The sequence below is a fragment of the Perca flavescens genome, chromosome 12 (assembly GCF_004354835.1).
Source record: "Perca flavescens isolate YP-PL-M2 chromosome 12, PFLA_1.0, whole genome shotgun sequence".
Taxonomy (NCBI): Eukaryota; Metazoa; Chordata; class Actinopteri; order Perciformes; family Percidae; genus Perca; species Perca flavescens.
In genome coordinates this window covers 18,053,475-18,065,098 of record NC_041342.1, presented here as the reverse complement: position 1 = coordinate 18,065,098, position 11,624 = coordinate 18,053,475, and the positions used below count along the sequence as shown (strand labels likewise).

General features: G+C 42.1%; 1 protein-coding gene across 1 annotated transcript; it reads left to right on the top strand.

Annotated features, from left to right (window-relative positions):
* The first annotated feature begins 585 nt into the window (after positions 1-585).
* Positions 586-10,582, top strand: LOC114565957 (oxygen-regulated protein 1). Its single transcript, XM_028594298.1, has 5 exons — positions 586-1,260; positions 4,160-4,270; positions 4,629-8,117; positions 8,208-8,402; positions 8,567-10,582. Exons 1-5 carry the CDS (start codon positions 586-588, stop codon positions 10,580-10,582), a joined length of 6,486 nt encoding a protein of 2,161 aa, XP_028450099.1.
* The last annotated feature ends 1,042 nt before the right edge of the window (positions 10,583-11,624 follow it).

The following is an 11,624-nucleotide window of genomic DNA, read 5'->3' as shown; positions in this document are numbered from 1 at the left end:
ATTCTAAATGGGATCGTATTATTTGTTTAATGTTTGTCATTCAGGATTATGGGAGGGTGAGGATGGATCCATTTGTAAATTGATATTTTGACACTCATAATAGAACCACTAATCTATAGGGAAACTGAAGAATAGGCGATCCCTTTTGCCTCAAGGCTCCTCAAATTAAATTATTTTACTTCTTTAAGAAAAGCAAAGAGGTTGTAGGAGTGCCTTTGTTGCACTGTTTATTAGCAATGTTAATTTTTAGATTTAATTTAGTTTAATAAGTGTTTAGAGTGCTGCATTTTAAGGAAAAGCAGAAAGTGCACCCCTTTACACATGTTGGCTTCATCAAATCAGAGAGAAACTGGACTGACTTTGAGTCCAACATGGTTGTATGGTCTTTGTACAGGGCTCAGGGGGAAAGGTAGACAACATTTCTACATTGTTATCAGAACTACAATCTTACCTATTCATTTGTTTGACACTCAAAAGACAAAGTGGAGCATCACATTCAATGCACAACTTACAGAATTTCAACAGTAACAAATGATCAGCTTTCTGTCTCTCTTTCTGCTTTCTTTTCAGCCCCCTCTGCACAAAATGAGCAACACACCCGTCCAGGAGGAGGCCCAGGAGCTGCCTGCTCAGGAATTGTCCTCCGGCAGTGGGCAGACTTTACCCTCCCGACCCTTACAGCCAACCTCTGAGCCCTCATCTTCTAAAAGAGTATGTTTCTACAAAAGTGGTGACTATAAATTCAGTGGGCATCACATGGTCATCAATGCCCGCACTTTCAAGACATTTGATGCTCTGCTAGATGCTCTGTCCAAAAAAGTGCCACTGCCATTTGGAGTGAGGACCATCACCACACCTCGCGGGACCCACCTGGTTAAGGCTTTAGATGGCTTGCATGATGGGGGATCGTATGTGTGTTCTGATCAGAAACGGGTGAAGCCATTTAACCTGGATGAAGTGAACCGGCGGCAGGTACCGTGGAATACTACCAGACCCTTCAGCGCAGGGCGACGAAAACGTCAAGGACCCAAGTTTGGCAGAAGGAATGAAGTCGCCACCAACAGACCAGCAAAGGTCACTGATAAGGTGGCAGTACGGACACCAAAGAGGCTTGTGGTCATCAAGAATAGGGATCCCAAGGTTAAACGCACAATTGTGTTGCAAAGAAGAACAGCACCAACATTTGATGCTTTAATGGATTACCTTTCCCAAATTCTGCAGTTCCCAGTGCTGAAAATCTTCTCTACAGATGGCAGAAGAGTAAGTAATTAGCAAATAAAGAAACTGGAGAATGATTGTGGATCAATGCTGATTTATGGCAACTCCTGAAAATATTTTAAGCAGCTTGAGGGGCGGAGGGAATCAATGTGCTGTACACAGCTCTGCAATTAATATGATTTTCACCATTTTAAATAGTAAAAAAATTAAATAAATCAATGCTTGACAAAACACTGTTCAGCAATGAGTGTTTACCTCCCTCACCCACTTTGTTAAATAGGGAGGAGGATGAGTGAGAAAGGAATAATAGCATATGTAGAGTTTAAATGGTGTTTTGACCGATGACTGGTCTGGCCCAAAAAGGACAGACGTAATCTGACTCCAATTCTAAAGTCACTACACCCTGCTCCTTTAATTTATAAGTGCTCGTTAACTGGTAGATCAAAAATAAAACTCAAGATTCGCTCAGTTAAAATATAACAAGCTTTAGTGAAAATGATTTTGCAATTAGAAAGCGTGTGGATGAATCAGATATCTTCAAGGCAAGTCTATTCCTCTCTCCTAGCAAACAGACATAGTCCCGCCAAGCATCTGATGCCCGCTATCTCAAACCCTCACACTTTTATACATTTTGCCCATCCTCCTTGCCCATCCTTGGAGGTGTTGTTATCAGTTGGATGTAGTCCAAGTCATCTTGGCTCTGCTGTCCAGTCCTCTTCTTTTGGCCCCTTCCACCATGCATAAAATACACAGACTCTCCCCACTCCAAGGCCAAACAGTTTGTTACTGTCTTGGATCTACAAATTGGATATACAAAATGTTTTATGATGTTTATATTACTGAAACATCTGTGTGTCTTATCTTTTCTGCAGACTTAGGAGTGATGAGAGTCGAGGCCATTCCACAACCTGTATCTTACCTTTCAGTTATTGCAAAATACATCTTACACAGTTGCCTTGTTGTCTGAACCTCCGGATCTGAGAGTCTTTTTAATCAGCTTAATTATTTTCCTGGTCCGGTGCCCCCTTTCATATTTATCAGGTCAGATGGTTCTCTCACAGATAGTCAGGAAGATCAGAGAACAAAGCCATTCATGATCTCTACATATATTTTCCACAAAATATATCCTACATATATTAGACCTTAACCCCTACTTTTGAAAATGTGAACAAAGTTTTTGCCAGCTGAAATCCAAATACAACTGTTCTACTATGATTTTGCTCTGCTAGCTGCCCACTAGCTACAGTTACAGTGCTTATAGTGATTTTTTTTGAGTGGATATATTTATGTTACTGCCCCCCTTAACAATATTCCTACAATTTACAAGAAGAGAAACAAAGTGAATTTTGATACAAAGAAATACTCAAAAATAACTTTCCAATTAGCACCATGCCATGTGAATCCATGGTACCTCTGCTGTAACAGTTGTCCTTGAATATACTTTCTATGTAAGGATCTTAAGGCTATTTTAAGCAAATGTATGTCTGTATTACACAAATAGGATAGTCTTATATATATAGTCCATAAGGCTTAAAGGAACACGCCGACTTATTGGGAATTTAGCTTATTCACCGTAACCCCCAGAGTTAGATAAGTCGATACATATCCTTCTCATCTCCGTGCATGCTATAATGCTGTCTGACGGCTCCAGCAGCATCAGGCCAGCACAGAACATGCAGGTGAATGGTTCCAACAATCCTATTGCTCCGAATAAGTGACAAAATAACGCCAACATGTTCCTATTTACATGTTGTGATTTGTAGAGTGACAGCGTGTACAAAAAACAACGTAACATGAGACACAGCCACCTTCTATCCCTAAACAAACCAGGAACTATATTCTTAGGCGGAAGAATATAGTACTTTGGCGGAGTGATATGCTCGCAGCAAGCCTGTCTGAGAATATAGTTCCCGGCTTGTTTACGGTTAGAAGATGGCTGTGTCTCATGTTACGTTGTTTTTTGTACACGCTGTGACTCTACAAATCACAACATGTAAATAGGAACATGTTGGCATTATTTTGTCACTTTGGTCACAATTTGGAGCAGTAGGATTACTGGAACCATTCACCTGCAGGATCTGTGCTAGGCTAAGCTAATACTGGAGCCGTCAGACAGCGTTACAGCACGCACGGAGATGAGAAGGGTATGTATCGACTTGTCTTACTCTGGGGGTTACTGTGAATAAGCTAAAGTCCCAATAAGTCGGTGTGTTCCTTTAAGAAAGCTGTGGGCAGACAGACACAAACAAACGCACACAAAAACATGTCATTGAGTTTATCAGTTCTTAACAAAACAGTCTCAATTCAAGGTCCAATAACTCGCTTGTCCCAGAGTTTTCACTTTTGTTTTCAAAGTCTAAGGAAGCATCAAGATTTGGAGGTCATGAAGAAGTACTTGATGGAACAATGAATTGTTATAGTTGTGGAATATCTGACTGAGCTTTTATTGAAGCAGGCTTTGAAATAGTGGGTGATACTCTATTCATGTACACAAACTGCCTAACTAACTAAAACAAACAACTGTTATGGGCTTACTTTTCACTGTAACTTGTATTTTAGAAATTAGGAATCAAAGCTTTTACCCTGTACATTATAAGTCTTCCCAGAAGTGCTAAGAGGTCCTATCAAGTTCTCTACCCCCTAGTGATAATCCCTCTTTCCACGGGTCCTTTAACAGGAACAGGCTTCCTGTTAAAGGCACGAGAACAGGCTTCCTGTTAATGCAAACCTTTAAATGCATCTTATTCCTCGAGAACTGCCTTATCATCTGCGATCCCTGGTCTGTTTTAGGACAATTTGTGGCCCAAAGAAATGTCAAGCAATTTTTTATGATACAAATTGGAAGTCTTTTGTATCTAGGAGTCCAATATAGTGAGTGATTGTATGTGACCAATTTAAAGTGTCTAGTGTATAATGAAAAGTGTTTCTGCTTCTCTTTTAGCTCGATAGTCTTGCAGGACTTATCCTGTGCTCTGGAGTTGTTGTGGCAGCGGGCAACGAGCCATTCAGATTAGGAAACTACAGTTTTCAAGGAGCGGGCCAGATGGCACAAGTAATGTACATGGATACTGTGGAACCATCTATGTTGCAGACCAGAACTCGTGAGTGTTAACCAGTTCATACTGTAAATTGATCTTTGACAGCCCTAATGCAAAATGCCAAAATGTTCATCTTATTATTTAGGATAGCATAGCCAATAATTGAAAATGCAAAGAACACAAAGAAAGGATGAAAACTACTCCATGAAGCTTTTATAATGTTCTTAATTTTTTTCTTCTTTTTGTCTCTCCCCCTCTCTTTCATAAACACCTGTATTTTCACCTCCAACTAAAGAGAACAACAAATCTTTGTCGAGTGGAAGAGGCTCAAGGAATTTTTCCTTATCATCAGAGAGATATATTGTCAACCAGATAAACAGCTCTCGAAATGGAAGCGCAAACGGCCACCTGCTTCACCACAACGGATCATTTGAAACGGAGGTCAACCATCGTCACAAATCAACAGAGACACGTGGAACTGGGAGGGTAGATAACGAGCATCATGCTGGCATTGTACCTCAGGACGATGACATTGAAAAGTCTTTCCGTGTGAATCAAGATGGCAGCATGACAGTGGAGATGAAAGTTCGTCTGACCATTAAAGAGGAGGAGATGCTCCACTGGACTACCACACTCAGCCGCTCCAGCCTTAGCAAGGGGACAGTTTGTGCCTCGATATCTGAGTCGGGCAATAGCTCACTTGACTTAAACAACGCTGTTGCCAAAGATTCCTCTAGCTTCAGTGAAGATGAAGCAAAAGAGGAGAATCATCCCGCTGGAGCTGGAAAGGTTGTCGGCTTTAACGACGAGCGAGCATATGAGGGCTACACTTCCACGGCCTTGGGAGAAGCAAAAACTCGTTTTAAATGCACTCCTACGCCAGGTCCTCGGCAAGTTACGAAGAAGGCGTCTGTTGAGAGTGTGAAGACAGTGAGAGACTCAGGGGTTCAGAAGAGCACACTGGGACATTATTCCTACATGGAGAGGACGGCTGATGGTGAGACAACTGAAGGATACTGTGTTGTCAGACACAGCAGCAGCAGCAGCAGCAGCAAAAGGCCAATCCCAAAACCTCGGAAAACAGCGTCTGTAGGGGCGAGCAACAAAGGCTCCCACTCCTCTATTAGTTCGTCAGGAGTAGCTGAGGTCCTTCAGATACAGAATAACGGGATGGAGGTTACAGAGACTGTGATGCATATTTATGAGAGTCAAGGCTGCTACGACAACTATTTTGCAAATGAGAAACATAGCACAGATGGTGAACCTTCGCAATGTTCCACTCCAGTGCCAGAAAGTAAACCATCCATTGACTCAGGGCAGCGTTCAACCAGCAATGATTGTGATATAGATTTTAACTGGCAGCCACCCACAAGTGACTCACTACAAAGACAGAAAGAGGAGATGTTATCATTGTCATCAGAGCCAACCCCAACACATGAGATCATTGCAACAAACTCCCAAATACAGGAGACAGTAAGAAAAGACAAAACTAAATGTAAGACAAAGAAAAAGATGATTAAACCTGCTCGGAATCAGAAGAGTTCAACTTCAACAAGCAGCCCAGGTAAAAAACAAAAGGAAAGCATTGTAAGCCCCTCAAACAATAGCAAACATTCACCTCCAGACAAGCTCAGCAGCAATGCCAGTGTGGAAAAAAAGGCTTTAAGTTCATCAGAAAGTGCTAGAAGTGGTCAAAAGAGTAGAGGAGCAGAAAAGTCTCAAATTAAGAAAGTGAGTACAGATGAAAAGACGTTAAGGAAGGAGGAAGCCTTAAAAATGACTACACCTAAGGGACAAAACGTGAGTAAAGCAGCTGCTAAATATAATGGCCATAATGTAAATACTCCAACTGGAAGGCCTCAAATGAAGAAGAACATGTCAGACATTTTACAACCCAAAAAATCACTTTATCCTGACAAAAAGACAATTAGCAAGCCCAAAGTCATGACTGGAAACAGAATACCATCACCTAAAAAGTCTTTACAGTTGAGTGAGAGTTTTTCAATGCCCTCTCTCAATCCTTCACCCTCTGAAATCCACCAATATGTTGAGAACTGGTTGGAGAAAGTCAGCCCTGACCCAGTGCCATACACCGAGGAGGCCATCACAGCTGAATCAGAGCCTCGGACAAAAATTGTGTTTCAGATAGGCGGTGATTCCGAATTAGATGAAAATAGTGAATGCCAGAGTCATCAGGATGAGTATTATCCATCACCCGGCGAGGCTATCAAGGCATCAGCGTCCTGTCTATCAGTACCTCATTGTCATGGAACTACAGCTCTGCTGCACAATGAACGATATATGAGAGGTTTATGTGTTTCAATGCCGAGTGTCAGAGACGACCCTGTGCACCAGGAGAACAGACTGAGGCCACACAAATCTGCAGAGGCCATCGTTCCAGCTGACAATGAAGCCCCTTCATCTAAATCCAACATTTTGGATTCGAGAGCAAATATAAAACCTGTCCTGCGGGAACTTTATTCATCTATTCACTGCATCAGAAGTGCAACTGAAACCAACACAACATCCAACCTTGAGAAGTCCAACAGCCTTCCTGATTTCTCAACACAAGTGGCATCAGTGTTGGGCTCGTCATGTAAAGCCTTTGTGTCATTCTTATCAGTGATGACTCTGCGAGATAACCTAACAGGATCTGCGCCGGGAGACTGCACCCAATCAAGAAGCCCCTCAGAGGCCATGCTGATGGTGGAATCCCTGCAAAAGATTTCTGCCATCGAGGACGAGGAAGAGCTGAGGGCTAGTTTGACGGATCTACAGAGCAGAGCATCTTCTCAGTTCAGAGAACGCTGGAAGGATTTCCAGATTCTGAGGGAAAGGCTTGACAGTGAACCGCTGTCTTCCAAAGTTTCAGAAACAGAATTTGCGCTGGATCTTTTCTCCGAAAGGGGTGATGCATTTGAGGATCTTGACGAGCTGATGGATGAGCTGAATATGCCGCAAGACCTCAGAGAAGAGATTTCTTCAACAATCCAACAAGCTAAAAGTTTTTACCCTGTAGAGGACAGCACTTTTGTAGAAACTGAAAGAAACCAATCGGACTCAGAGGAAGATGTGGAAACATTTGTTAAAGAATGCAACGATGAAACAAAACAATCACCTGAGCCTGATACCTGCATGGCTGAGGACACTACTCAGACAAAACAGGATGATGATAATGGAGAGATAGATAACTTAAAGAAAATGCAATCTGTGTATACTAAACAGGCCAAGATGACGACCGAGTCAGAGCAAGAACCTGAGAAAGAATCAGAAATATCCCAGACAGAAGGAGATGAGCCCTTAACAGAGAAAGAAAATGACAAGGAAGAAGGGGAACACATAGAGGATAGGGAGGTGGTGAAGGACAGAGAGGATGGACATACAAATGAGATAATTTATGATAATGATGATGATGGTGATGATGATGATGATGATGATGGTTGTGGTGAAGAGACTGAAAAGACAGAAAAGGAAGATACAGAAGAGGGGGCAGTGACAGAAGTGGATGTCAAGGGAGAGGAGGAATCAGAAAAGGAAAAGGGAAGTGTAGAGGAGGAGGAGGAATCTGTTCAGGAAGTAGATGGAGGGGCACAGGGAAATATGACAGTGGATGAAGAGGAAGAGGGGCAGAAATTAGAAGAAACAGAGGAGGGATTAATGGATGCAGAAGCTCAACAAGCAAGAGAGTATGATAGTGTTAATGAGACAGATGAGAGAGAGGGTGTTGATGAGACAGAGGAAGGGGAGTATGAGGTTGATGAAGAAGAAAGGGGGGAGGAATGTAGAACTGAGGTGAGGCAAGGTGAAGAGATTGAAGAAGAGGCAAATGAGGTTATTGAGGAGTCAGATCAAGGAGAGGAAGTAGGAAATATCATTGACGAAGTGGAGGAGGAGGAGGAGGAGGAGGAGGAGGAGGAGGAGGAAGACGAAGCAGATGAGGTTATTGGGGAGCCAGATGAAGGAGAGATAGTAGGAAATATCGAAGAAGTGGAGGAGGAGGAGGAGGAAGAGGAAAAAGAAGCAGATGAGGTTATTGGGGAGACAGATGAAGGAGAAGAAGTAGGAAATATTGAAGAAGTTGAGGAGGAGGAGGAAGAGGAAGAAGAAGCAGATGAGGTTATTGGGGAGACAGATGAAGGAGAAGAAGTAGGAAATAATGAAGAAGCGGAAGAAGGGAAGGAACAAGAAGCAGATGCTTTTACTGAAGAAGTTGAGGAGGAGGAGGAGGAGGAGGATGGGAGGAGGAGGAGGAGGAGGAGGAGGAGGAGGAGGAGGAGGAGGAAGAAGGAGCAGATGAGGTTATTGGGGAGACTGATGAAGAAGAGGAAGTAGGAGATATTGAACAAGAAGAGGAGGAGGAACAAGAAGCAGGTGCGTTTACTGAAGATGTTGAGGAGGAAACAGAGAAAGGTATTGAGGTGGAAAACAAAGAAGAGGAAATGAAGGAGGTTATTGAGGAGAAAGGTGAGGAAGATGAAGAAAATGTTGTTGAGGAAAGAGATGAGGAAGAGGACAAAACCGAGGTGGTTAGTGAGGAAGACAATGAGAAGGAAGATGAGGAGGAGGAAGAGAGAGAACAAGAGGTGGGGAAGGATGGGGATGACGTTGAGGTCATACATATAAAAGAAAGGGGGACGACAGATGAGGAAGAGGAAGAAGATGACATTGATATGAATATAGAAGAGGAAGAGAGGTGTGACGAGGGTGAGGAGAGCAGGAAAGAGCTGGAGAAAACAGTAAATAGTCTTGAGGAAGAATCAGAAGAAGAGAAAGAAGTTGTAGAGGAGATTGAAGAAAACATGAAAACAGGGCAAATGCTAGATGAAGAGGAGAGGGAAGATGATGAAGAACACAAAAGTAATGAGTCAAATGAGGGGTTAGACGAGGATGAAGAGCAAGAATCAAAGGATGAGGTACAGGACGAAAATGGTACTGATGATGCAGACAGTATTACTAGTGGTACAGATGGTAAAAACCTACTAGAGGAGGCTTCGTATTTGCTGCAGCAGAGTAGCTGTGATGAAGCAAATGGAGACGCAAAGGTAGCAGAACACAACACTGAATCATCAACCAAATATTCCTCTGAGGGTCAGTGTGAGGATGATAAAGGTAATGGAACAGACACAGTTAATGAACTTGAAACAGACGAGGGAGGGGAGCCTCCCGAGGAAGGACGCAGTAGTCTACAACACCCAGCGGAAATATCACAGGAATTACTTGACTTTGTTAACTCTGCCCTGCAGTCCTCTTCACTTATATTCACGTACGACACTCAGGGGAAAATCAGGATAGAGACAGATAACACTCGAGTTACACAAGCTAAACAAACTGTTATTCCAAAAAGTAGACAGGATGTTTTGTACAGCTTAAAGCGTCTCCCGAGCCCGAGCACTTCAGATTTGTCTGATTACAGGCCAGAAACGTCAGAGAGTGGTGGATATAAAACTCTGTCTGTAGATATTGTCACTGAGAGTGGAGAAGAGGGTTCTCCAGTCTGCGGACGTAAGACTGATATCCCTAACAGGAGAACAAATGCGGAGCGAGCTAACTCCAAACTGTCTGTTGCAAGTCATACAGAAGTCTTGCAAAATGCCCCGTTCAAAAGTGAAGGGAGTTTCTCTTCTGACTCAGGCACCAAAGCCTCAAAGGAGGATCTGTCTTATTTCAGTGCTGCGAGCTCACAAAAGGCAGATGCCGAACCTGCCACAGAGACCACACGGTGCATTTCTTTCACCCCAGAAAAAGACTCAGCTGATGGGGTTTTGATCGACCAAGGTAGATGGCTGCTCAAGGAGAATCACCTTATCAGAAAATCCCCTCCAGTCTCCCTGGGAATGTACAGTCATTTAGATAGCACATCTATAGATACAGATCAGGAGAACACTAGCAAAGAGTCCCCATCGCATTGGAAATCCCAGCACAACCCTCTTGAAGCCATATCCTCATCAGAGCTTGAGGAGATGGCGAAGCCTCTAACACCGAAGTGCACCTACTACAACATGCCACATGGAAGCGATTCTGACCCCTTTTTGGATGATTCCAGTGTCAAAAGTGGGAAAAAAGATGCAAGCAGTGTCAAAGGGAGGGGTTTCAGGGTGTCACCTACGATTGATACGTCCAAAACCTGGGCAAGTAAAAATGGTAGTCTGTCTTCATTTGCATCAGTTGAGTTTAAAATGCCAGACAGTAAAGTGCATCCTGAGGAGGAGTCCTCAGCTGTGGCAAAGGCAAGACGGACATCTAGTGGAGGAGGACGTGTACTGCAATCACAAGACTCCCTTGACACGCTACCTGTGAGATGTGGCCAATACTGCCCCATACTATAAAAAATATTTTACAGAAATATTCACACACACTGGTCCTGCGTGTGCTGTCAGTTGGCTATGGTTATTTTGTTGTAATGCAGCTGGAAATGTTTCCTCAAATAATCATGAACAAAAACTTTTCTTACAGCACCACCGGACCTACAGACGTGTGGTGATTGAAGAGAGTTGTGCCTCTTATTTATGTTTGAATAAAATCAAAAATATACATTTACACACATTAACTGCAATGCTGTGTTTTTGGTGGTGGCTGAGGAGATCCATCACAGAGATAATTAAGTAAGTAGCCTAAGTAATTACAAAATCAAAAATAGAATATAACATTATCAGCAGATGAACAACTTTTTAAAACTTCTTTTACTGATTTAATTCTCCTGACTGTACATCACTGTATATATTATTACAAGTATACAAGTAGCTAAGTCAATAGTTTTTATTGAATATAGTGCAATACATCAGAGAAATTACTGTATCTGCAAAGGAAAGCAGATTTTATATATTGTTATATTTTTTTATTGCTTGTTTGGATTCTTTTAGAACTCTGAATTTGTGCAATGCATGTTCAGTGATTACTGTGGATTCTCTCAGGATTTTAACAAAGAACTGTATGCCAGTTGAGAACTGTTTATTCTGTGACAAGAAAATTCCTAAATTCATTATAAGGCAGCTTCTAACAAAGCTTGTTTTTAGCTGTAATCATTATAATTCAATATTCAATAAACCATGTTTAATTTTTTAGATTGTGTTCATACTGTAATTGTAAAAGCCTACTAAAACTGTTATCAAACAGCTTCTCTCGAACTGAACTCCCCAAGTTTGTAACAGGCTTATTGTTATAAAATACAATCGCGTTTATTCGGGTCATTCTTTGTTCGGGTCAATTTGTCTAAAAGATGATTGAGCAGCAATGTTTGAAAAACCCAGGTCGTTTAAAAACAATAACACAAATACTTTTGCACTGAAGGTATTTCGAGAATCATAAAAAAAAAAAACCCTCCTCTTACCACCTGGATGCTGAACGATAGAAAACTATTATTAACCTGTT

Coding starts and splice junctions, on each gene's coding strand:
- LOC114565957 (XM_028594298.1), top strand. CDS start 586: ATGAGCAACACACCCGTCCAGGAGGAGGCCCAGGAGCTGCCTGCTCAG. Junction 4,271..4,628: donor GAGCGGGCCAGATGGCACAA/GTAATGTACATG, acceptor ATTGTCAACCAG/ATAAACAGCTCTCGAAATGG. Junction 8,403..8,566: donor AGACAGATGAAGGAGAAGAA/GTAGGAAATAAT, acceptor GTTATTGGGGAG/ACTGATGAAGAAGAGGAAGT.